The following is a 26846-nucleotide window of genomic DNA, read 5'->3' on the forward strand; positions in this document are numbered from 1 at the left end:
AGCTAAGCCATTGCTTGAAGTGATGCCAGCATCCCATACATGAACACCCATTCAAGTCCTAGCTGCTTCATACAGGATCCAGCCTGCAACTAACACACCTAGGAAAGCAGCAGACAATCCAAGTACCTGGGCCCTTGCCATCTATGTGCAAAACCAGGTCGGAGTTCTTGCTCTGGACTTTAGCCTGTCTAATCCCAGCGACTGCAGCCATTTGAGGAGTGAACCAACGAACATTTGTGTGCTCACTTGCTCTCTCCCTTTGTCTCACTCTCAAATAAATATATATTTTTTAAAGATTTATTTATTCTTATTGTAAAGTCAGATACACAGAGAGGAGGAGAGAGGAGAAGAAGATCTTCCATCTGATGGCTCACTCTCCAAGCAGCTATAATGGCCAGAGCTGAGCCAATCCAAAGCCAGGAGCCAGGAGCTTCCTCCAGCCTCCCACAAGGGTGCAGGGTCTCAAGGCTTTGGGCCGTCCTCAACTGCTTTCCCAGGCCACAAGCAGGGAGCTGGATGGGAAGCAGACTGCCAAGATGGGATCCCACATGGGATCCCGGTGCATACAAGGCGAGGACTTTAACCACTATGGTATTGTGCCAGGCCCAATAAATAAATTTTTAAAAATTAAATTACCTTACTGAATTGAGGGAGTGGTACAGTTATTATAGGACCCATGAGGTCATCTGCCTCTCCAATAATTAACATCTTGTTGATAGATCTTGTCTCAAAGGGTTTCATTTCAGAGAAATTCCAGGCCCAGGACGAGAAGTGACTATACCTGCATGCATTCCCCAGACTGACTGAAGCTCACTTTTCTAAAATAAAGAACACAGTATGCTGACTTTTAGGAAAGCCACGAGCACTACAGACCAACCAGGAACTTGGACATGAGCTGAACATGTGCCTCTGCAAGCCGCAACTTCAGCCCGTAAGAACCTTTTGCCCTTAACTCCTTGTGAAGCCCAGGAACCAAGGGTGAGTTGTCCAGCAGCACCTCTTTTCTTCCACCAGTCTTCTGTCACTGCTGGCTTTCTGCGAGACGGGTGAGCAACTTAGCTTGGAGCAACTCCACCAGCCAGTTACGGAGGCTGCTCCAGATCAAGGACACAATCTTTCATTCGAATTAATGACTAGCTCATACTATGGCAAATGCATTTTAAGAATTATGAAATCTGTGAAGAGTATTACCTGTAGCTCCCAGGGGGTGTCCCTTTGAAATCAGTCCACCACTTGGGTTTATGACCCACTTTCCTCCATAGGTATTATCTCCTCTATCAACCAGTGCTCCACCTTGTCCTGCAAAACAAAACAAAATGAAAAAAAAAATTAGAGCAAACGATGTGACTTTAAAAACATTTCCATAGAACCAAGTGCTTCTTCTGGGACAGGCATTTATTTTTTATTATTATTTAGCAATTTATTTGAGAGGTGAAAGACAGAAAGTGCTCCTATTTGTTATTTGACAGTCAAAATATCTGTAATGACAAGGGTGGTTGGGCTGTGCCTGGACTAAAACTGGGGGCTGGAAATAAATCCATGTCTCTCATATAGGAATCAGGACCCCAATCAGCTGAACCATGACTCTGCCTCCCAGAGCCCAGATTAGCAGGAAACTGGAGCCACGATGCCAGAGCCGGGCATCAAATACTCTAATGTATATCTTAACTGCTGGGCCAAAAGCCTGCCTTGGAGCAAATATTTCTTAACAGCTCAAGCTACCAATAATTTGATATAAGCACCTCTAAATCTAAGGAGTAAATATTAAGTAATAAAGATGAATTTTTTCAGAACATTTCCTGTATGAAACATATGTTCCATTAGTTCTTAAGAGCCTTCTGGCTTCCCAAACTGCTCCAAATATAAAAGATTCAGAGAGCCAGAAGAACTGAAACAGGAGGCCAGCATTGTAGTGCAAGAAGTCGCCACTGTGATGCCAACATCCTATATGGGCACAGGTTCATGTCCCTGCTGCTCTACTTCTATACCTATAAAAATATGCTGCAGAAATAAAAGATAGTTTTTTAAAAAAAGAGAGAGAGAGATCTGAGATATCTTCCATCTACTGGTTCACTGCCCAAATGGCTGCAACAGCAAGGGCTAGACTAAGCAAAAGCCAGAAACCTGGAATACTGCCCACATCTCCCATCCAAGTGCAGGTCCCCAAGCACTTGAGTCAGCCGCCACACTTTCCCGGGGTGTTAGCAGGAGCTGAATCAGAAGTGAAACACCGGGTCCTAGCGCAGTAGCCTAGTGCTAAAGTCCTCACCTTGTATGTACTGGGATCCCACGTGGGCTCTGGTTCCTGTCCTGGCTGTTCCACTTCCCTTCCAACTCCCTGTGAGTGGCCTGGGAAAGCAGTGGAGGGAGACCCAAAGCCTTGAGAACCTGCACCCATGTGGGAGACCCAGAGGAAGTTCCTGGCTTAAGATTGGCTCAGCTCCAGCTTGGGGAGTGAACCAGTGGATGGAAGAGCTATCTTGCCTTCTCTCCGTAAACTTGACTTTCCTATATAAATAAATAAATCTTTTCAAAAAAAGGAAATGAAACATCGATTTTTTTTTAACTTTCATAGCATTCATGGCCATCATGTGCGTTTCTGAGACCAGAGGGAGGCAGCACTGGGAAGTTTTAAGGCAGTCACCATGCCACAAAACGAACACATTGAATTATACTGTAAACACTATGGGCATCGTTTGGGATTACCATGAGAAAAAAAAAGAGAAAAAGCAGTCAGGAGGATAATGAACGTTCCAAGATGCCAAAAGAGATGATTATCCGAAGGCTAAGCTCTACCACAAGCAGCGCCATGCTGAGACAATACAGAGAAAAGAGAAACAGCAAACAGGACAGTCCCAGCTAAAGTCCTTTCCAACATTCTTAAACAAAACCAAAAAATGAAAAGTCCCTCTGCCTAAAAGGTCATGCCCAGGGAGAAACAGAAGTATTAAAAGTGATTTTGAACAGGCAAAACAAAAAAGAAGGCATGGGAGAGGATGATTACCAAAGTCTGCTTTGTTGGAGATGGCTTTACAAGAAAACCACCCAAACATGAAAGCTTCATGAGACCAGTAGGCTTACGTTTCAAGAAAGCCCACGTAACACATCCAGAACTGAAAGCCACCCTGAGTCTGCCAATGCTTCGTGTAAAGAATCCACCATCCCTATTATATACAACTTTGGGTGTAATTATCAAAGGCACTGTCATTGGGGTGAATGTGAGTGAGCTGGGCCTTGTGACACAAGGAAGCAAGGTTATATGGGAGAAATATGCCCAGGTAACCAACAATCCTGAAAATGATGGGTGCATTATTGAATGAATAAAACAGTGGATTGCAAATCTGCTTCTTTCTGCCTCTTCCTCTATCCTTCCATGATTTTAATTATATATATAATATATATATATAATTGCTTCCAAATAAGTAAATGTTTACATTTCAGGTCCACTAGCATTTCTATTTGCATTTCTTCACAACCTGACACAGCTCAGGATCACCTTTCATAGTGTAGCAGTGCCATTAAGGAGGGAAGGGCAGGCAGGGAATTCTTCTGTTCAGTGGTTAAAGGGAAGCTCTCTCAGGGAAGGGAACACAGTTAATCTGCCCTCTTCAAAAGCATTACCTTCCGGACAGAGACCCAGTGCTTCGTAGGTAAGGAGTTCATTGGCAGAAAAGCAATCATGAAGCTCTATTACATCGATATCATTTGGTCTGAGGCCAGATTTCTCATAACATCTTCTGGCAGCTTCTTTACTCATGTCAAAGCCAACCTAAAATCAAAGCCATATGTGAATAAATTTATGGCCCTAATAATAAAGATTAATACATGCATAATCTTAATTCTGAGAACTGACCACAGACACTAAAAAGACTTGATGCTGTTATTACACAGAACTTTCAAATAAAATAATATTCAGAAGAAAGAATATATATACTAAAGCTTGTACTGTAAAAAACATTATTTTAAATAAGATTAAAAAGGCCCTACAAATCCTCCAATCATTTGAAAACTCCCTCTCCCAAGCCACAATGCACAGGCTGTGGTAAGTAGGCTGAAGAGATTTATCAGCAGGTCATCTTGACTCTGCTACACTGGAAAGTACTGAGGAATTACTATACAATTACTATACATAACCTTCTTGTGGAAGATCATACAGGACTCAGACCATCTTTCTAAAGTCCATGCTCTTTATACCTCTTTGGTCTCAATTAACATTAAACTCAACTTTTCTTCAAATAAAACTGACACCAACAAAAACCTACTATGACCAGAACATCCCGAGAGTAAGCTACCCCTGTCCTACAAGCTCACTTTGTGATCTTGGACAAATCAGATGCTTTAAAATTGGTTGCATTCTTGTGACTTATAAACTGTCATTTGCCACACATTTGTGTTCTGCAATTGTGTTCACACCTCTTCAAATATTCAATTAATTCTAGGTTTGAATTCTCATCCTTTTTACTTTCTTCATTTAAGAAAAGATGCTTATTATTTTTGTTTGCTGGCAAGGCAGAGAAACAAATGTTTTCTTTTTCAACTAATGGTACACTCTCACCAAATGCCAGCCAATAGCCAGGGCTGGGCAAAGCCAAAACCAGAAGCCAGGAACTGTATTTAGGTCTATAACACGTGTGACATGGATTTCAAGCTTGGATCATCATCTCCTGCCTCCTGGAACACACGAGCAGGAAGCTGGGTTGGAAATGGAAAGTCAGTACTTGAACTGGCACGCCAACCTGAGTTGCAGGTGTCCCCAGTGGCACTTAACCCACCACACCACAATGCACACGCCTACTTTCACCAATCTGCATTTGATCTTCAATCAGGATTTTTGAAGGCTTAGGGTCAAGAAAGTGCTCTGAAAACATGCTTGTTTGTCCCTTACCTCTGTAAAACCAAAGTCCTGTACAAAGCCAACCCCAAAACCTGAGGGCCACTATCATGGCAGAGCAGATAAAGCCACTGTCTGTAATGCTGGCATCCCAAACGGGCACTCATTTGTGTTCCAGCTGCTCTGCTTCCAATCCAGCTCCTTCTGAATGGCCTAGGAAAGCAAAAGGTGGCTCAAGTAGCCAGATCATTGCCATCCCTGTAGGAGAGACAAATAAAGTTCCTACATCGCGGCTTCAGCCTAAATATATAAATATAGGAAGTGATTCAGAGCATGAAAGATCTCTTTCTCTATTTCCTTTTCTCTCTCTCTCTCCCTGCAATCTTTTCAAATAAATAAATCTTAAAAACATTCTTTTAAATAGCAAGTCTAGTTAGCTGAAAGTTATTCTATTCCTGGCTCCATCATAAGACACACCTCTTCCCATCAGTTTTTCCATTAGCAAATTCTTAAGGATTAAAATTATCATTAAAATTCTAAACCAATTATTGATAAGTAATCAAGTTCCAACAGCTGTCCACACTATGTCAGTGTTGACACTGAACAGCAATCCTTCAATTTGATTAATAAAACAAAATCCCAGGAACAGATCCCCATGTCCTGGGGCTGGTGTGGTGGTTTAGCAAGCTAAGCCTCAGCGTATGGTGCCAGCATCCTATAAGGTAACTAGTAATGGTCCAAGTCCCAGCTGTTCTACTTCCAATCCAGCTTCCTGATTATGCCTAGGAAGGCAGAGGAGGATAGCTCAAGTCTTGGGCCCCTGCACCCACTTGGGAGACCTGGACGAAGCTCCTGGATCCCAGCTTCAGATTGACTCAGTTTCAGCTGCTGTGACCATTTGGGGAGTGAACCATCAAATTGAAGACTCCTCTCTATAGCTCTCCTTCTCTTTCTGTACAACCTGCTTTCAAATAAAAATACATTTAAGAAAAAAGCAGGGCCCGGCAGTATGGCCTAGCAGCTAAAGTCCTCGCCTTGAACGTGCCAGCATCCCATATGGGCGCCAGTTCTGGTCCCGGCAGTTCCACTTCCCATCCAGCTCCCTGCCTATGCTCTGGGAAAGCAGTCGAGGATGGCCCTAAGCCTTGGGACCCTGCACCCGGAAGAGGTATGGGAGACCTGGAAGAGGTTCCTGGCTTCTGGCTTCGGATCGGCACAGCACTGGCCGTTGTGGGTCACTTGGGGAGTGAATCATCAGATGGAAGATCTTCCTCTTTGTCTCTCCTCCTCTCTGTATATCTGACTTTGTAATAAAAAATAAATAAATCTTAAAACCAAAAAAAAGCTACCATGTCTCCTAGTGGAGCGGGGATTTAAGTCCCTGCTCTGCCAGGAGGTACCAGTGATGGCTCAGGTGTGTTTCTACCACCCATGTGGGAGACAGGGAGTATGTTTCCAGTTTAGGTCCTAGCCCAGTCATTGGCACTGTAGGCTTTGGGGAGCGAAGCAGTGGATGGGAGCTCTTTTGTTCTCCCTCTCTCTCTCACTCCCCCTCTTCCACCCTCCTCCCCCTCTTCTCCCTCTCCTTCTCTTTTTCCCTGTCTCCCTGTACATGTATGCATGTGTGCATGTCTATCTCTCTGCTCTCAAGTAAGTTTTAAAAATAATAATAATAAAAATCTCAGACACACCATTTTAATCATGCTATTTTCTTCAAATGAGCTTGGAAAATCAGTCACCATCTCTTGCGCCAAAATTTCCACAGCTTTGGACTGCATGCCATACTTCTTCACAAATTCTTCACTCGCCAAAACTGCTGCTGCAGCGCCATCTGAAGTAGGACTAACAAGAAGAAAAAATAACGATTTCCACATGGCATGACTTCAGTCCTAGGATTTCAGACTAGGGGCTGTTTCTATATGACAAGAAAGGCCCCGTATGCCTACCACCAACAGGCGGCCTTCCCTCTGATATACACAACTGAAAATTTCAGATGCAGGGCAGATGTGTGGCACATCGGTTAACGTACCACTCAGGATGCCGACAAACCGTATCAGAATTTCTGGTTTGAGTCCCTGCTCCACTGCCTCCAATCCAGCTTCCTGCTAAAGTGAACCCTGGGAGGCAGCAGATGATGGTTCAAATACTTGAGTCTCTTCTATTCTTAAGGGAGACCCAGACAGAGTTCTGGAATCCTGGCTTCAAACTAGTTAGCACTATCTGTTGTGAACATTTGGGGAGTGAATCAGTGGCTGGAAGATCTCTCCCTGTGTCTGTCCTGATATATGTCCTTCAAATTAAGGTGAGGAAAACAGTGATTTCATTGCACATGCTTTCCATCAGCATCCTGAACCTCTAGCAGGAACCGAAATGTCACCAGCCATTGCTGTTCTCTCAGAACCTTGTCTAAATAGTTCTCAGCACAGTAGTCCTGGAGTGCCTCCAGTTACATAAAGCACCTTATGGAGACTGAGAAGTGAGGATCGAAGGACGTCCCTCTCCTATACAGTTAAGACTCCAACAGAATTCTATGGAGCCCTAGTTTGTTATCTCCCAAATAAGTCAGTCTTGAAACAGGGTCAGGATAGACTAGGAGATACCAGCAACTCCACAAATGAGTCTAAAGCTTTTGTGATCTCCTCAAAATAGTTTTTTTTTTTCCTCTTAGATCAAATTGTGAAGGAAGATGGCAACACAAGAACACCTCTGCGAGTTCATCTGGATCCTCAGAGTACAAGTAAGTGCTGGCCAGACTTGTTTACTTGCAGCCCAGCCAGCACCTCAAGGGCACATCCGGGTCTTCACGAGGGCTAGGGACATCAGAACTCACTCTTCTACAAGACAGATACTGCCAAGATGTTTGTATGATGCAACTTTACCATCATCAGAGCTATGATTTTTTTTTTCTCCATCTGACTTTCACTCTTAGATACTATCATAGAGTAAAATCCCCTGTGTTAAATGTATGCAGCAGAGAAAATAAAGCTCAGGGCAAAAAGCTTTGGACCCTTTGGTTCTCCCAAGTTAGATACAATGAATAAACACAATCACCACAACCAAGAGTAAACAGTAGTCAGAGGAGAAGGAAGTACAAGAAGCCACGTTCCAAGAGTGGCAACAGTCTGTCTCCAAGCAGGAGCAGGAAGCAGGAGCACGTCAGAGTGACCTAGAGTGGGGACCACTCCCAGCAGCAGCTCTGAAAGAGTCTAATGTTTAACCACAGGAGAGAGGCCAACAAGGGGGGCAGTGACTTGTATCAGATGAAAAACTATGTTTTTCTTACCAGCATTGTAAGACAGTCAAAAAATCAAAGATTGGTCTAGATGACATCACTTCATCTAAACTATATTCCTTTTGGAACTGGGAATACCTAAAACAGAGAGTTATAAAATGTGAGGCAGCAATCACACTTTGTTGAAGATGTCCTAGTGTAGTTAGAGAATACTTCATAAAAATTCTTTAATATACACACACACACACACAACTTAAAGACCGGTTTCTATAAAGTACTTCAGCCTTAGTTACTTGAGTTAGGTTAAATAATCTTGACTCAGAATACATATTTGGCCTAACAGAACATATTCAACCCATATCAAAGTACCTGGGTTCAATTTCTGGCACCAGTTCCTGACTCCAGCTCCTCACTACAGAGCCTAGGAGGCAGTGGTCACAGCTCAAGTAATGCGGTTTCTATCAGCCACAGAGACACCTGTGTCCAGCTCCAGGCTTTGATTCTGGGCCACCCCGGCCCTTTCAGGCACTCAGGAAGTGAACAAATGGATGATAGTTATCACTCTCAGTCTCTTAAAACAAATAATTAAAAACAAACAAACAAAACCCAGCGCATTGCCAAGGCTGGCACCACAATGTAGTACATTAAGCCTCCACCTGCAGTGCTCACATCCCATAGACAAGACAGTTTGAGTCCCAGCTGCTCCACTTCTGAACCAGCTCCCTGATCATACACATGGTAAAGCAGAAGATGACACAGAGTCATTGGGCCCCTGCACCCACATGGGCTGCCTGAAAGCAGCTCTGGTCTCCTGGCTTCAGATCAACCCAGCTCTAGCCATTGCAGCCATCTGGGGAATGAATAGCAGATGGAAGATTCTCTCTCTGTATCTCTTCTCTGTGTAAATCTACTTTTCTCATAAAAATAAGTAAATCTTTTTTAGATTCACTTTATTTTTGTTGGAAAGTCAGATATACAGAAAGGAGGAGAGATAGATAGAGAGGAAGATCTTACATCCATTGATTCACTCCCCAAGCGGCTGCAACAGCTGGAGCTGAGCCAATCCAAAGCCAGGAGCCTTGAGCCTCTTCTGTGTCTCCCATGTGGGTGCAGGATCCCAAGGTTTTGGGCCATCCTCAACTGCTTTCCCAAGCCTCAGGCAGGGAGTTGGATGGGAAACGAGGCCACCGGGTTACAAACTGGTATCCATATGGGATCCCAGCATGTGCAATGCGAGGACTTTAGTCACCAGGCTATTGAACAAGGCCCAAAAATAAATAACTCTTTAAAATATCCATTTGTTATCAGTAAAAGGAAAAATTTATTTAGCTTATCTAACAATAAAGTCAAATGCTTCAGAAGCTGCTCTGAGAAGAAAAGCAGAAAAGTCATCACGGCAAGTCTATAAAAGTAAACTTTACCTGGTGAGTAAATTAACAAGTAATTAATATTCTTAGAGCACAAAATATGTAAAATATAGATCTACAGATCAATAGCCACATCTTCTCTTCTAAAGTAAACTATGACCATTGGCAGTTTTCAAACAACACCTCATTTAGGCCACATTCTGTGCGGGCTTCAGGTACTCCCTTTAGTACAATTAGTATAATTCCTTGGCAAAGAAATATACTATTTGAATATGTGCAATACCATATATGTGCAAAGTGTTATATTAGAAATGTTACCCAGCATCAAATCCAGATACCATCAGGGGCTTTCCCTATGGAATTAAGAAGCCACTTAGGACACCTGCACCCCATATTGGGAGTGCCAGGGAACAAGTCCCAGCTCTGCCTCTGACACCTCCTTCCCTGTCACCCTTTGTGGAAGACCCGGATGGAGTTCCTCGCTCCTGGGTTCAGCTGGCCCAGCCCCAACTGTTGCATTTGGGAAGCGAATCAGCAAATGGAAGAACTTCCTCTGTCTGCCTTCATATTTTTCAAATAAAACAATTTTTATTTGTTGTTTTTAAAAAATTACTTGTCTTCACTTAAAAGACAGATTTACAGACAGATAAGGAGAGACAAGAAAGAGAGAAATCTTTCATCCACTGATTCATTCCCCAAACGGCCACAGCAGGTGGAGTTGGGCAAGTCTGAAGCCAGGAGCTGCCGGGTCTCCCATGTGTGCGCAGAGGCCCGAGCACAGGAGCTATGTTTTGCTGCTGTTCCAGTCACTTTTGCAGGGAACTGGATTGGAGGTGGAGCAGCTACCATATGGAATGCCAGCACCACTGGCAGAAGCTTAACAGTGTTATGCCACTCTGTTGGCCCTAAATAAAACATTTTCAAAAAGAAACATAATCCTTAGAAAACAAAAATAGAAAAAAAACTCTATCTTAAAGGTTCCCTAAAAAATGTATATTAAGTGAAAATATACATAAAAAGCCTAACACAGAGACACATACTTGGAATTTGATAAAACTAGACGCTATTACTTCATTGCCTGGTTCCAGTTACATGGCATGAACTCAGCTCTCAATGGATGGATTTTATTGTTCCAACTTTTGGTATGTGTGCTGCTGAAGCAAGCATAATAGATGCATTTTATGCAGCAAGCATTAAACACATTCTAGAGTTGGGCATTACTTTAAGCACTGGGGATTCAAAGATTATGCATCTATAATGTGTTTAATGTGGTTTTCTTCAGATTTTTTATTTAAAAAAAAAACTGAGGCCCACAGAAAGAAAGGTAGATTAAAAAGCATGAATAGGTTTGGATTTTTCTTTGGAAAATAGAGAAAGATAAAGCTTCCACTCACTAATTCACTTTTCAAATACCCACAACAGCCAGGGTGAAGTCAGCCCAAAGCTCAAAGCCAGGAATTCCCACATAGTGGCAGGGACCCAAGTGTGGGAGCCATCCATTGCTATGAATATATTTTTTAAAGATTTATTTATTTTTATTGGGATGGCAGATATACAGAGAGAAAGATTTTCCATCTGCTGGTTCACTCCCCAACCAGCCACAACAGCCAGAGCTGAGGTGATCCAAAGCCAGGAGCCAGGAACTTCCTCTAGGTTTCCCTCAGGGGTACAGGGTTCCAAAGTTTTGTGCCATCCTCTATTGCTATCCCAGGCCACAAGCAAGGAGCTAGATGGGAAGCGGAGAGGCTGGGACACGAATCATAACCCATATGGGATCCTAGCACATACAAGACAAGGACTTTAGCCACTATCATGCTGCTCTCTACAAGCAACATTTAAACCATTATACCAAATGCCTATCCAAAATTATTTTTCAGAATATAAATAACCATGTTGTTCTATCAGAGTAATAGTTAATGACACTAAAGTAATTAAGATATATCCCAGTTACTAACATGCAAGTTTTAATTGATCACAACAAAATGAGGTAAGTTATGAAGAATTATTTAAAATGTTAACTGTTACTACAAACTAAACTTAGCACAATACGGAGCTGCTATGGTAGGGCAGAGGTAGACAAAGCCCATGCCTATGACACCGGCATCTCATGCAAGTGCTGGATCATGCTCTCCCTGTTCCACTTCTGATCCAGCTCCGTCAATAGTCTTGGCACGATAGTGTAGTGGTTAAAGTCTTCGTCTTGCACGTGCCAGGATCCCATGTGGTTGCTGGTTTGTGTCTCGGTGGCCCTGCTTCTCATCATCCAGCTCTCTGCTTGTGGCCTGGGAAAGCAGTGAAGGATGGCCCAAGGCCTTGGGACCCTGCACGCACTTGGGAGACCTGGAAGAAGCTCCTGGATCCTGGCTCCTGGCTTCAGATTGGCTCAGCTCCAGTCATTATGGCCACCTGGGGAGTGAACCATCAGATGGAAGATCTTCCTCTCTGTATATCTGACTTTATAGTAAAAAAAAATATATATCTTTCAAAAATGTGTGTAAGAACGGCTCAAGTATTTGTGCTCATGCCACCCACATGGGCAATCTAGGGAAGCTCTATTGGGAGTAAATCAGTGGACAGAAGAATATTTTTCTGTCTCTCCCTCTGAGTTTTTTTTTCTGTTTTGTTTTTTCTTTTCTTTTTTTATGATACAGTTCCATAGGCTCAGGGATTTCCCCTTCCATTCTCCCCATACCCCTCCTCCCCAGTTTTCCCCTATGACAATGCTATAGTCCTTCAACAACAGTCACAAGTCCATCATTCTACTCTTCGGGTGTATCATCGCATTGTAGGTATAGACAATGGTAGACAGGACAGCATCATATTGTCGAGAGTTTCGTTGGTAGCCCGTCTTATATTCAGAAGTAGACATGCATACTACAATGTATCTTCACTTTGCGATAAGCTTGTCTCCATTATACAGTTCCTCTAGATGAATGTATGTACATGCATGTTTATCTATATATCCATTGATCTTGTATTTTGCATGAAGGTTGCCTTATGTCAGAGAGAACATATGATATTTGTTCTTTTGGGACTGACAGTTAAATACTTCTGTATTTTCTCATGTATAGATATTACAGTGAAGACCGCAATATTGATTTTATAATTAAATTCACTGAGCATTATGGTCTCCAGTTGGGACCATTTTGTTGTAAATGGTAGAATATTGTTCTTTTTAATGGCTGAATAGTATTCCATGGAGTAGATGCACCATAATCTCTTTACCCATTCCTCTCTCGATGGACATCTAGATTGTTTCCATGTCTTCACTATTATGGATTGTACTGCTGTAAATACAGGATTACAAGTCATTTTCTCTTGTGCAGCCTTAATTTCCTTCAGATGTATGCGTAAAAGTGAGATAGCTGGGTCATACAGATCAATTTTCAGTTGTCTGACAACTCTCCACATTGACTTCCACAGTGGTTGTACTAGCCTACACTGCCACAGACAGTGAAGTACCTTTCTCCACATCCTTGTCAACAGGTATTGTTAGTAGAGTTCTGAATTAACGCCGGTCTCACTGGAGGTGGGTGGAACCTCAATGTGATTTTTATTTGGTCCAGAATGACCTATCTGACGTATCGTTGGATTATTTTGGCTCGTATTTTGCTAAAGATTTTTGTGTCTGTGTTCATTAGGCATATGGGTCTGTAGCTCTTTTTCTACTGTGTCTCTCTCTGACTTTGGCATTAAGATGATGATGGCTTCATAGAAAGGATTTGGAAGGATTGCTTCTCTTTTTATTGTTTTTAATAGCTTGCATAAGATTGGAGTAAGCTCTTCTTGAAACCTTTGGTAGAAGTTAGCAGTGAAGCCATTTGGTCCCGGGTTTTCTTTGTTGGGACGAATATATGATTCCTGATTCAATCTCTGTCCTGGTTATAGGTTTGTTTAGATTATTAACTTTCATGATTCAATTTTGGTACACTGTATGTGTCCAAAAATCTATTTCTTCTAGGTCTTCTGAATTGCTGGTATATAGTTGCTTCTAACAGTTCCTGATTATTCTGTGCCTGAAGTATCCATTGTTATATGCCCTTTACTGCCTCTGTTCTATTGATTCATATATTTTCTCTCCTTTTTAGTTAGTTGGGCTAATGGGGAATCTATTCTGTTCCTTTTCTCAAGGAACCAGCTCTTTGATTAATTGATCTTATGATCTTGTTCCCTATTTGGTTTATTTTTTTTTACCTTATCTTGATTACTTATTTTTTCCTGTTAATCTTGGTATTTTTTTCTACTGCTTTTCTAGCTCTTTCACGTGTATTGTTAGCCCATTTTCTTTGTGCTTTTCTACGTTCCTGACATAAACGTTGATTTAAATTATCCTCTTAACTGCCATGATTGTGCCCCGCAAGTCTTGATACATTGTGCTGATGCCTGCATTCATTTCAAGCAATTTTTAAAATTTCCTCTTTGATTTCTCTATAACCCATTGTTCATTTAGCAGCGTGTTGTTCAGTCTCCAAGTACCTGCACATCTTCTAGGGTATTTTGACTTGTTGCTCTCCAGTTCTACTCCATGACAGTCTGAGAAGATGCTGAGCTGACATTTTTTCCTCTTTAGGATCTGGAAGATGTCACTCCATTGTCTTCTGGCCTGCAGAATTTCCTCTGAGAGGTCAGCTGTGAGCCTGATTGGGTTTCCTCTGTAAGTTAATTTTTTCACATGCATATTTAAGTATCTTTTCCTTATGGTCGACTGAAGAGAACTTGATTATGATGTATCATGATGAGGATCACTTTTGCTCAACCATATTTGGATTTCTGTGCTCCTCCTATATTTTGTTTCCAAATTCTTTCTCTATATTAGGGATGTTTTCAATTATTCTTTCACTGAATACATCTTGGAACCCAGCTTTTCTTTCCATATCTTTAGGCACTCTTATAACTAATATTCAGCCTTTTAATGGTGTCCCTAAACTCTTGGATGCTTCTCTTAGCTCGACTCAGTTTCTCTTCCAGCTTTTTTACTATTTCAGAGTTATTACAGAAGGTATCATTCAATTCTGAGGTTCTTCTGTCTCACTCATTCTATTACTGAAGCTTTACACTGAATCATTTCATTTCTAATAATTCAGCCTGATTTTGTTTCAGTGTTGCTATTTCCTGGGTAACATAGTTCTCAAACTCCTATATGTGCTTCTGCTTGTTTTGTTTTGTTTAGGATTTATTTTTATTTTTATTAGAAAGTCAGATGTACAGAGAGAAGGAGAGAGCAAGATCTTCCATCTGTTGATTCACTCCCCAAGTGGCCACAATGGCTGAAGTTGTGCCAATCCAAAACCAGGAGCCTCTTCTGGGTTTGCCATGAGGGTGCAGGGTCCCAAAGCTTTGGGCCGTCCTCGACTGTCTTTCCAGGCCACAAGCAGGGAGCTGGATGGGAAGTGGAGCTGCCAGGATTAAAATCAGCAACCATATGGGATCCCAGTGCTTGCAAGGTGAGGCTCTTTAGGCTCTAGGCTACCATGCCGGGCCCATTTCTCCTTCTTTTTAAGAAGCTTTATAACAATTTTTTAAAAGTCTTTATCCAGCAGTTCTTCTATGTCTTCCTTAGTTAACTCTGAGGTTGATTTAGAATTTGCTCCTTTGCAGGGGAGGTGTAAGTTACCTTACTCATTTTCTTATGTCTCTTCTTTTGTCTTTGGTCATTACAATTAGCAGATTCTTCTCCTTGTTTGGGTTTTTTTTTTTTAAGATTTATTTTATTTTTATTGGAAAGGCTGATCTACAGAGAGGAGAGACAAAGAGGAAGATCTTCTGTCCAGTGATTCACTCCCCAAGTGAGCGCAACGGCTGATGCTATGCCGATCCAAAGCCAGGAGCCTCTTCCAGGTCTCCCACGCGGGTGCAGGGTCCCAAAGCTTTGGGCTGTCCTCGACTGCTTTCCTGGGCCACAGGCAGGGAGTTGGATGGGAAGCGGGGTCGCCGGGATTAGAACCGGTGCCCATATGGGATCCCGGGCATGCAAGGTGAGGATTTAAACCACTGCGCCACTGTGCCGGGCCCTTCTCCTTGGTTTTTAAGCTGAGTGGTCCACATGTCTACAGGTTGACTTTACTGATCCTGTTCAATGCACCACTCTTCATTTTCTGTCATTCATGTCACTCCCTCCAGTGAGTTTCAGTCCCAGGTTCCCATACTATGCTTCCACCATGGTTTCCACAGCCCTAACTCTTGGCTCACCGCTCTCCAACCCCTGTGATCCCATGGTGTGGCTACACCATTTGCCTGCTCAGCCTTTCTCCCACCTCTGGTTCTATCAGGCAATGGAATTACAGAGACACCGGCTGTAACTTGAGTCTAGATCACATGGTTATCAGTGGTACCCATTGCACAGATTTTCTTTCTTTTTTTTTTTCCTCTTCTTGCTGGACCTGCTAGCAATTAGTCTGGGTGCAACCTGGATCTATTTTAGTTGCAATCATGAGATGCCAAGTCACTGTTTTCCTGGTGGGATCAGTGTAATGTATTCGGCCTGAAGTGAGTTCTCCCCTGGTTTACCTCATGCGCACCTTGCTATTGTCTCTCTTCCCAGAGCCTTTGTAAAATAGCACCCAATGAAGCACTGGTGGGAATATGGGTCACAAAATTCAAGCTGTTCCCACTCCCAACTGCCTGGGCTCTGCCTCTCTGTTTCTGCTCATGGAAGGATCAAACAAACCAGCAGGACCTACAGTTCTATGGCTGGGCTCACCTTCCGAGTTCCCAGTGAACTTCCCTTCTCACCTGACTGCCAGTGGAGTTCCCTGATTTTCAAATAAATAAGTAAAATTTTTAAATTATCACAATAAATTCACTACAGCTGAAAAGCAGGATCAATCATATCTTTTAGTATTAGTCATTCACATTCTTATATAAGTCATTAAGCCTAAATGATATTTTAAATATAAAGAAGCCAAAATCTAAAACTCAGAGTAGTCAAAAGTTTACTTGAGCACAAGTCTTTTATAAGAAAAAAAAATAGTATCTTCAAGGTCTTGCACTTCCAAGTGTACAATATGCAATTACACAGTGACACAGATGTTAATTATCTCATGACTGAAATACTTACGGGTTATTAACTGAATGCTTATGATTTTTCCACCCAATTTTTGCAAAGTGTTCGACTTTTGTTCCTATAGAGAAAGAAAACGTCCCTTAGTATGTCAATGTTCTGGCTTTTTGTTAGCAAATGGTAACAATGGTAATGTCATTCTTTCCTTTCTGATTACTCTATTCTGGCTATCAATCCTTGCAATTTTTTTTTCCTACAAAGAATAAGAATGCTGAATTTTCAAAAGTAATTATCTTTCTAATTTCGTAGTACATGAAGCATATGCTCAGAATCACACAACAGGAGGAAAATCCAACTAAGACAGGTCGGTCAAAGAACTGGGCATCAAAGAACTGGGGTGGACAAAACAAAAACCAGACATGAAATGTTAACCTCATAAAACACCACCGAATGAAAGACGATGATAGATTCCTGATGGATTCAAACACTATGAATCAGCTCTGGCAAGATTCCTGTCTTCTGACAGTATTGAGAACCAATCAGCCTTAATTTATGGGCCACAATTAATAGTGTTAGCTGCCCTTTTTCAGTTTCTTGATGCCATACTCTAGTTACTGAATGTCCTATATATAAATATTTTCTTTACACTGAAATTCTACAGGGACTACTTCTACGTGATTTAGGAACCATTTTATGTTTTATATATCCTGGTGTCTCCCAGCTTCTTAATAAACATCTGTTGCTTCTCATCATATGTACATAACCAGTCTTGAATCCTCGGGTTCTTTTGAACATACCATATTTTTCCATATGTTCTTTTCCAGCAGACCCAAACATCTGAGGAGCAACTGGATGGGCAGACAACCCGTACTTATTGATCAAGACTTCAAGATGCTTATCCATCGGATTGGTCCGATCTGAAAACTAAGAGAAAGGGGAAAAAACAAAATTTAACAAGTAGCTGTTGAGACCAGCACTGTGGTGCAGCCACTTCCTGAGCACTGGCATCCTGTATGGGAGACAGTTTCAGTCCTGGCTGTTGTACTTCTGATCCAGCTCTCTGCCAATGCACCTGGGAAAGCAGTGGAAGATAGCCTAAGTCCCTGGACCCCTGCTCGCATGAGGGAGACCCAGAAGAAACTCCTGGCTTTGGCCTGGCCCAGGCCCAGAAACTGTGGCCTGAATGAAGGTCCAGCTTACACACTCAGCTTCTCTCCTTTGCCAGTTCTCCCAGGGTTTGGAACTCCACTCTAACATTTTTTTAATCAGTGGAGGGATTGGCTACAAGAACCTGGATAAGCCTTTATCCAAAACCCAAAGTCTCACACTTTGATTTTCTACAAATTTGATGCATAAATGAACCTCAAATTGAGTCACCTGACTTCTCTAAATACTGGTTTCAACGATCAGTAAAATAAAAAGTTTGAACTAAATCACCTCTAAGATTTTTTTAAGGTTCTAAAACCCAAAGATCTATGTGTATACACACGTTTCTAGATTATACTAATTTAATAACTGCAGAACGGTGTTTTACATTGCTTATTCACGGGCCCCAATCACCACAGATGGGCCATCTCTTCCCATAGCACTACCACAGCACCAAGTAACAGTGAACAAGACTCACTTTTCCTTTAAGAGATCCCTTCTCCATCTTCTCAAACCCAAGAGCCAAAACGCAGTCTGCCATACCTTAAAGAAAAATGTAATTATTTTTAGATTCAGATTTTCACTCAACAAAAGACTATTAAATACCACAAGTGTGCCAATTTATATCGTAATATGCAAAAATGTATTATAATCCTACAAAATTGTATAATAAATTAAAAAAATTACTAAGAAAATTCTTACATGCTCCTATATAGGATTAAAAAATCAAGACGGTACTTACCTCCTCCCTTGAGTCTCAATGTCCGAATAAAATTTCTGACTACCATGGAAATGTGCAGAAACCACACCTGACATCTAAAACATTTTAGAGGAAGGATATCGTATGGTTTCAGTGTAGCCCCAATAGCTTCAGGGATTGGGAACTTGGTCCTCAATGGGGCAACACAGGGAAGTGGGAGAACCTTGAAAACTTGGTCCTGGGGATACATTTAGCACCGTGGTTAAGATGCCACATAGGACGCCCATATCCTACAATGGAGTGCTGGATTCACATCTCAGCTCTGCTTACAATCACAGGTTTTTGCTGATGAGTTCCCTTAAGGCAGCAGGTTGTGGATGACGTAAGTGCCTGGGTCCCTGGGTCACATGGTAGACCCTGACTGAATTCTAGGCCCTTGGCTTCAGCTGGCCTAGCCTCAGCTATGGCATGTATTTGGGAAGTAAAGCAGCAGGTGGAAGGTAGGCCTCCATCTCTTCTCTGACTCTATCTCTTAAATAAATTTTTTTTAATTTAAGATAAAGTGTTTAAACTTACAGCCTAATGGGGGGCCCACTCGTAAGTCACTAGAGACAGACCTCAAAATGAGTATAGTTCTTGTGGGACTCTGACTGGTTCCCACTTTATAACAAGGTGTTGCTATAAAGAGGTGGTCTAGTCCCTGAAATATCCCTTGACAAACAAAAATTGCAGTACTTGTTATACAGAAATTGTACAGCTGTAATGCAGAATAACACATTATTTTTTCCCAGGAATATGCCTTAGTCTAGCATACAGCACAGGCAAAACAGTAAATCCAAGATCAATATCTTAGACAGTTTTAACACTATGCATCATAATTCCTGGAGAAACTTCTAGATTATGGAATACTTCAGATTTTGGATTATTCTAGATTTTTGAATTGTTGACTAAGAGATACTCTGCCCCTATAAAGCCCTAATAATAAATCATATGATTAAACTTATAGAAATGCTCAAAATAGGCAAATCCAAAGAGACAGAAAGTAGATGGGGAGTAGCTGCTAACAGAGGTTTCTCTCTGGGGTGAGAAAATGTTTAAACTTACATAATAGAAACAGTCACACAACAATGAATATACTAAAAAAAACACTGAACTCTATCACTTTAAAGGGTGGTTTTATAATGTGAGTGACACATAAATATTTTTTATTCCCAAGAAATAATCTCTGAACATCTGGAGAAACAATTTGCATTCACTTCAGTATGCTGCACAAGTACTCACCTCCCTGAATCAGCTGCCGAGCCATAAACAACGCAGTAGAACCAGTTGAACAGTTATTGTTGACATTAGTTATAGGAATTCCAGTCAGTCCCAAGCTGTGATAGACAGCTCTTTGCCCACTAGTAGAATCGCCTACATTGGAAAACAAACAAAAACTGCAGTACCTGCAGCACAGGGATTATGGAGCTGCAACGCAGAATACTACTTTAATTTTCTTCCCAGTATTATGCTTTTGCTTGCATACAGCAGGGGCAGAACAGTAAACTATCAACATCTTACTAAGATAGTTTAGCACTATGCAGCATTACTGTGCAAATATTTATTCTCCAAATAAATATTGTGGGGCTTTTTAACAAAATATAGAAGCAATAAACTAGAGAAATGATCAAATATTACAAAACAATTCACTCTGGAAAGGCCTAAATAACACAAGAATTAATACTTCATTTACAACTGCTGGGAAGGTATGTGACATAGTGCATAAAGCCATTCGCTTTCTTTGACACCAGCATCCCATATGGGTGCTGGTTCCTGTCCCATACGCCCCCCCCTTCTGACCCAGCTCCCTGCTAATAGCCTGGGAAAAGCAGAAAGATGGCCCACATGTTTGGGTTTCTACCACCCACATGGCTGGCTCAGCCCTGACAACTGGAATAATCTAGAGAATGGATCAGCAGATAGGAGAGATCTCTCTCCCTCTCTTTCTCTCTCTCTGTCACTTGCCAAGTGAAAAAAGTGTAATCCTTGTATAATATGCACATGGCTTCTCAACCCAAGCAATGTAACCAGGGGCAGACCTGCCAGAGCATAGTGACAGGGACATCTGTCCCCAGCACAAACCAGGAGGTACAAGATTTCCTTTTCAATATATACATCCTGCATGTGTTCAGTAACCTTCACTACTAGAATTCTCTTTACATCTCAAAGGAAGTTAACTCTGCATATACACAAAGCTTCATCACAGTAATACTAGAATAGCATATAATAGTATTTTTACAGTAAGCAGAAATTAGAAGCAAAATGACTAAAGTAGAATAAGAGGACCACAACTAAGCAAACAGTAGTAGATTCCCAAGACCAGAGAAGCATATGGGCACTAAGCATGCTGTTGTGGGCTGGGAGAAAGCAGATGATGTCAGCCAAAGCGTACACAGCTTCAGCCACAAGATAAAGTTTTGGGATTGTAATGGACAGCATGGCTGCTGGTGGATAAGCACTTGGTTGTGGTAATCATTATACAATGCACATGTACATCAAATCACATTTTATACTTTGAATATACTTTTTATTGGAATAAAATATTTTTAGAAGTTGCAAAAAAAAAAAAAAGAAGACTGGGAACATCCCATATAACCATTAACAGACTGAAAGTATTACGATACATTTAATCAGTGGAATATAATGCCCTATTAAAAGAGAGAGAGAGAGAGAACAAAAATAACATATAGATTACCACGTACCATAAACGTAGCCAATACATGCTTGTTCCACTGCTGAGTAAGGGATCTGCGCATCAGCTAAAGCCTTCTCACCTGTGAAACAAAAAGCTTTTAGCAGAAAGCACAGTGTTTGCTTCAGATAATTAAAAATTAAGTAGAGAATTTTCTCAGAGTAAAACCACCTCAACGGAGTCTGTTTTCAATTCTTCATGAAAGCATCCCAGACCTCTACTTTGAAGCCACGATTTCTCCTCTTAGCTACTGAGCCATTCTTTCATATCTTTCTTTTGTCACTTCGACACAATGAGATAGAATGCCACTGCTAGGAAGGGAGGGTGCTATGTAGTGATTGCTCATCTTGCAAATCCAGCATTGAGAAACAACCCTGTCTACACGGGCATTGTGGTACAGGTTAAAAGGTTGCTTGAGGGCCCAGTGCGGTAGTCTATGGCTAAAAGTCCTCACCTCATACATGTCAGAATCCCGTATGGGTGCCAGTTCTCGGTAGCCCTGCTTCCCATCCAGCTCCCTACCTGTGGCCTGGGAAAGCAGTCAAAGACGTCCCAAAGCTTTGGGACGCTGCACCTGCATGGGAGACCCGGAAGAGGCTCCTGGCTCCTGGCTTCAGATCAGCTCTGCTCTGGCCATTGCAGCCGCTTGAGGAGTGAATCAGCAGATGGAAGATCTTCCTGTCTCTCTTCCTCTCTGTATATTTGACTTCCCAATATAAATAAATAAATCTTTTAAAAAAAAAAAAAAAAGGCCTGCTTGGGACAACACCTGCAACTCCTAACAGAATGTCCACCTACAATGCCAGCTTCCTGCTAATGCAAAGGGTCCCTGTCTATGTTTTGGGATGTCTGGCAAATTTGGCAAATGAATCAGGAATTGGATAATCCCCCCCCCACCTCTCTCTATTTCTTTCTCTTGTTCTCACAATTTGTTTTTATTGGAAAGGCAGATCAGATTTACAAAGAGAAGGAGAGACAGAAAGATCTTCCATTCACTGCTTCACTCCCTAAGTGGCTGCAATGGCCAGAGCTGAGCCGATCTGAAGCCAGGAACCAGGAGCTTCTTCCAGGTTTCCCATGCAGGTGCAGGGTCATAAGGGCCATCCTCTATTGCCTTTAAAGGTCACAAGCAGGGAGCTGGAAGTGGAGTAGCCGGAACATGAACTGGCACCCATATGAGATCATGGCACTTGCAAGGCAAGGATTTAGCCACTAGTCCATTGCACTGGGTCAAAAAATAAATCAATCAAGAAGAGGAAAGAAGAAGAGGGAAGAAAGAGAAGGCAGCAGCCAGATGCCTCTTCAGAGAACGGGGCCCACCCACCTTATGGATCCTTCTCTCCCTGAGTTGCAATGTTCGCCCAAGTCCTTTGCCTATCAGTACTAACATTTACTATGTTAAACAAGAACTGCCATCACCTCCTTTACTCACGTGGTAGCCTAGTGAGGAGAAATATTCCATGCTGGCTCAATGAAGCAAGAGGAAAACCATCACACACATGTTTAATATACACTCTGAATGCGATCACCTCTTTTCCAGGAAGACACCAACTTTGTTTTGACTCCAGAAGTGAACACACACCAGAATCAAGTTCTAATGACCCTACCTTTCCTATAGCTCCCTTTACTATCACCATAAACTGCTGGCTAGCACATCAGATCCTCAGCTATTGTCTGCTCTGGCCGGGGAACTGCTACAGATGCCTGTGCTCCTTCCCCTTTCTCGGGACCCACTCAGCAATTCACCCAACAGGTTCTTCTCCCTGGACAGGGCTCCACTCTGGGCTCCCAAGGCTGCTCCAGCTATGGTCCACACAATAAACTACGATGTGCAGAGATCCAAGCGAGCTCGATTACCTGCTTCTTTTGCCAGGTCAGGGTAGTCTTTAGCATCGTCAGTCCCAGGCTTCTCAAACTAGTAAGAGATAACAACAGAAACAACCAAGTTCAATTTTTTTCATTATAGTTCATCACAGAAATCAATCTATAACACTCACCAGCTCACATTAGTATCAGAACTGGGTGCAGGCTGGGCAGAGCCAGGTTGCAGAACCCACTGGCAAATATCAAGGCAAGATGGGCCATACCAGATTGGGGCCGCAATACCCACTGGCACACACAAGACTCCAAACCAGGAGTGAGTCTGTTGAGTGGCCTGCAGGGGTGCCCCCTGATAAGCCACTGGTCCCACTTGGGAGTGTGAGTGCTTGGATTGTGGGTGGACCGGCCCAGGCAAGGTTAGAACAACCATTAACCTGCGTGCAAGCTGGGTTTGCAGGAGTGCCAAGTTAGGCCAGGCCACTACACCTGCTGGCACATGCAAGAGACAGGATAAATGCTGACTAGCTGGACTTTGCCACAGCATCCACTGGCAAGCACCAGGACAGGGTGCAAATCATGTCAGACTGGACTACATTATCCACTAGCCCCAAGATCTGGGACTACAACTAAGCCTAGCAGGGAAACTGTGGGCACTTCTCTGTTGAACTGCAGCTCCTACTGGTGGGTACAAGAGCTAGGGCTGAGGGCACTAGGTTGAACACGGCAGCAGCATCTGTTGGCATATGTGTAGACTGAGTGATGGGATAGGTAGGCTAAACTAAGCTGCAACACCCATAGGTATATACAGGCGCCCAATTGGGATGCAGCACAAACTGAACAAGTCTGTTGTATATATGGGTACATGCAGGGATCAGGGGCAGGCTTTGTGATGTTATTGGGGGGGGGGGAGGTCAACCCAATTAGGTTGCAGTTCATGCCAGTGTGTGAAGGCCAGGTCTATGGTAGGCTGGGTTGGGCTGGGCCAAAGCACCTGTCAGTTTGCATAAAGATATGGAACTAGGGATGGAACTGACCAGGCAACTACAATCAGCAGTGTATACGTAGGTTGATGCAGGTAACAGACTGAACTGGACCCTGGACTGGCTTGCACATGCAAGAGTCAGGTCTGCGGTCATGCTAGGCAAGGTTTCTCATCCTAAACCAGATTACTGGACTCAAAATTCTGGCCACAGGGAGGATCATAGGATTGGTCCAATCTTGTATGTGTTGGGACTGGGTTTCCTCAATTACTGATGCCTGTCCAGTAGACAGCATGCCCAGGTGCAAATGAGGGACAAGTTGGCCAGCTCATTTCGGCCTGTTGAGGGTGGTAAGTGCCATGCCAGAAGATATGCAAAATCCAGTTACAAAACAGAATCACTTCGGTTCAGGCCTGCATAAGTTTACTAACCTGCTCTTTAGGCTTCTGTACAAAATGCTTTACTTTGCCTCTTTCCTGCTTTTTGAGCCAGATCACAAGGAGTAACTTGCCCTGCCAGCAACCCTCAGTTCCAGTCATCAATATTGTATGATTTATTCACTCATTGTTCCTATGACTATCTCCAGTGGCTGCTTGAGCCTACCCCCTGTCCCCTTGGCAGCCTCCTGAGGTTGCTGTAGCCCACTTATTGTTCCCATGGCGGCCTCCTGTGGCTGTCCAACTCACCTGGTTCCCATGGCTGTATAACTCACTCTTTCTATAAAAACCATCTAACTCTCACCTCAGAGTCACTCTCTGAAGGAAAGAAGAGCTGACCCCAGCCAGTTGGTTTACCTGCCTCCTCAATAAACTTTGCTGCTTAACAGAATTGTCTGGGCTGGACTTCTTGGGAAGAGGTTTGGGTTGGATGCAACAGACAGAACACAGAACAAGTTGGAAAACTGTTCTGGCTGAGTTTTGGCAGCAAGTGTCTGGGTGAATGGAGACTTTAAGGTGGACTCTGTCAGGCAATGGACCTTTGAAGGATTTTCTCATCTTTGGAGCAACAAAATCAACAGCATCTCAAAATGATCAAAGCTACTCATGCAATACCTTCAGAACTTTCTTCTCTACATTGGGGTTTCTAAGATAACATCTAAGATGGTATCCTGCTAGATATCAGAGAAAATGGAATAAGAGGAAAATTGGAAGCATTGTCGCACGTACCTTCCCTCATGCCTTGATCATCTCCACTCTAATCATCTCCACTCCGGTCCTCATAGGCATGCATCCTCATCAACATCAAACATTAATCTAAAAAAAATCCATCCATCTATCTGCTATGGTCCATGACTCCAACAATAAAGAATGTGTTCCTACCTCCAGTGAGCCTTCAGTCTAGGTAAAACAGGCATTTATACCAGAGTGTTATCTACCAAGACTAGATGAGGGAGGAAGCTTCCAAAAGAAATCACCATTCAAATTAAGTCCTTCAGGTGTGAGCTAAGTGGAACAAAGTCTAGGCCAAAATCTGGATGGGAGACAACGTGCTCTGGGGAAGAGCTGCAAATAACTAGGCATGACAGGTTCCGCTCAAGTGCACACTAGAAAGTAAGAGATAGAAAAGTAACTTAAGGATCCCAGGCAGGGTACAAGGGGAGGGAGAGCACACAGACAGGTCTAGGGAGCCATCCATGAACATGGGGCCCTAGTGGGCGGGCCTAGCTCAAGGCCAGCACACCACCCCATGGGAAATCTGGGCTTGAGAAGACCAGGCTGGAAAACCCATGTGCTCAGAGGCACAGAGACTGTGGATTGCTCAGGGAGTGGGTTATGGGGATGTGCAGGAGGGAGGATCACTGAGGGAGTATGTTGCAGGTGATGAACAACTTCTGGGAGACTTCTACCAACAAGGCCACTGCATTTGTAGGTAAATAAGGGGGCTGAGACCAAGTACTTTCAACAAAAGAAGCTGGAGGACCTTTCTGCATCAGACAAATATACACACCAAAGACCTGGGCTAGTTAGCATCAACCAGCACTGACCATGTCCACCAATACATACTAAAGCTAGGGCTGGGGCCGATCTGGCAGGGCTAGATCACATTACCCACCAGGGAGTGTCGGAACAGAGGAAGGTAACATCAGGCTGGGTCATGACACTAAGCAGCACTTGAGAGAACTATGTCTAGGGACAGAAACTGTGGGGATATATGGGTGCATCTCCATGGGACTGCCATGCCAACAACTTTGCTAGAGAGCTGGGGGAGTGATGGGCTGAGCTAGGCATGACCATGGACTCTCAAGACACTCATGGGTCCTGGGGTTGGGAACAGGCTGGGCTGGTACAAGCTGTAGCACCCACAGGCGCATCCAACAATAGAATGTGAGGCAGGGCTGGCCTGGCAGCAACATCCACCAGTACACACAAGGCTAAGACAGAGTGTGCAGACTGTCAGGTAAGGGCCTAACATTCACTGGCACATATGAGATCTGGGTCTGAGAGTGCACCTGGTGGGAGAACTTGGGGAACTCCCCTGGTGGGCCATTGCTCCCACTGGAGAGCATGTGATTCAAGCCTGGGTGTTGGTCAGGCCAAGCAAGGCTGCTCCCTTGTCAGCAAGTTTGTGGGTTGGTTCTGGAAGGGGCAGACATGGCAGGTCTAGGCCAAGCCGTAGCACACTGGCGTGTGCAGGAATCAAAATACAGTGGGGCCATGTTGGGCTGCTATGACACCTACCAGTTTGCATAAAAGCCAGGGGTGGGGGCAAGACAGGCAGGGTTGAGCTAAAGGACCCACCAGTGAGAGTTGGGACTAGGAGTGGGACACGACACAACAGGCTGCAGCAACTGATGGCAAAGGCCAAGACAGAGAATGGACTATGTCAGGCTGGGTCAGAGCAACCACTGGCATGCACAAGATCTGTGGCTGGGAGCAGGCCTGGTCAGAGAGCTAAGAGGACACCCCTGCTGGGTTGTGGGTCCCATTGGTGAGCATGAGAGCCAGAATGGGGGCAGTGAACTGGGCTAGACATGACTGCAGTATACCTCAACATGTCTTTAGACTGGGTCTGTAAAGCACCATACTAGGCTAGATTCC

At 43.2% G+C, this 26846-nt stretch overlaps 1 protein-coding gene and 1 pseudogene across 2 annotated transcripts in view; one reads left to right on the forward strand and one right to left on the reverse strand.

Moving 5' to 3' along the window:
• SCP2 (sterol carrier protein 2) overlaps nucleotides 1-26846 on the reverse strand; it is a 77710-nt gene that overhangs the window by 44745 nt on the left and 6119 nt on the right. For both annotated transcript variants that reach the window (XM_040978534.1, XM_040978533.1), the window contains exons 2-11: nucleotides 22865-22922; nucleotides 21018-21089; nucleotides 19558-19689; nucleotides 18055-18119; nucleotides 17228-17354; nucleotides 16488-16551; nucleotides 8115-8201; nucleotides 6523-6673; nucleotides 3622-3769; nucleotides 1192-1299 (exon numbers count right to left, since the gene is read on the reverse strand). In XM_040978534.1, the coding sequence (XP_040834468.1) occupies nucleotides 1192-1299; nucleotides 3622-3769; nucleotides 6523-6673; nucleotides 8115-8201; nucleotides 16488-16551; nucleotides 17228-17354; nucleotides 18055-18119; nucleotides 19558-19689; nucleotides 21018-21089; nucleotides 22865-22922 (1012 nt within the window). The remainder of the gene's footprint in view (nucleotides 1-1191; nucleotides 1300-3621; nucleotides 3770-6522; nucleotides 6674-8114; nucleotides 8202-16487; nucleotides 16552-17227; nucleotides 17355-18054; nucleotides 18120-19557; nucleotides 19690-21017; nucleotides 21090-22864; nucleotides 22923-26846) is intronic.
• On the forward strand, nucleotides 2646-3320 carry LOC121155298 (annotated as a pseudogene).

This window comes from Ochotona curzoniae, unplaced genomic scaffold (assembly GCF_017591425.1).
Source record: "Ochotona curzoniae isolate NIBS_2020 unplaced genomic scaffold, NIBS_Ocur_1.0 contig_291, whole genome shotgun sequence".
In the NCBI taxonomy this organism is placed as follows: domain Eukaryota; kingdom Metazoa; phylum Chordata; class Mammalia; order Lagomorpha; family Ochotonidae; genus Ochotona; species Ochotona curzoniae.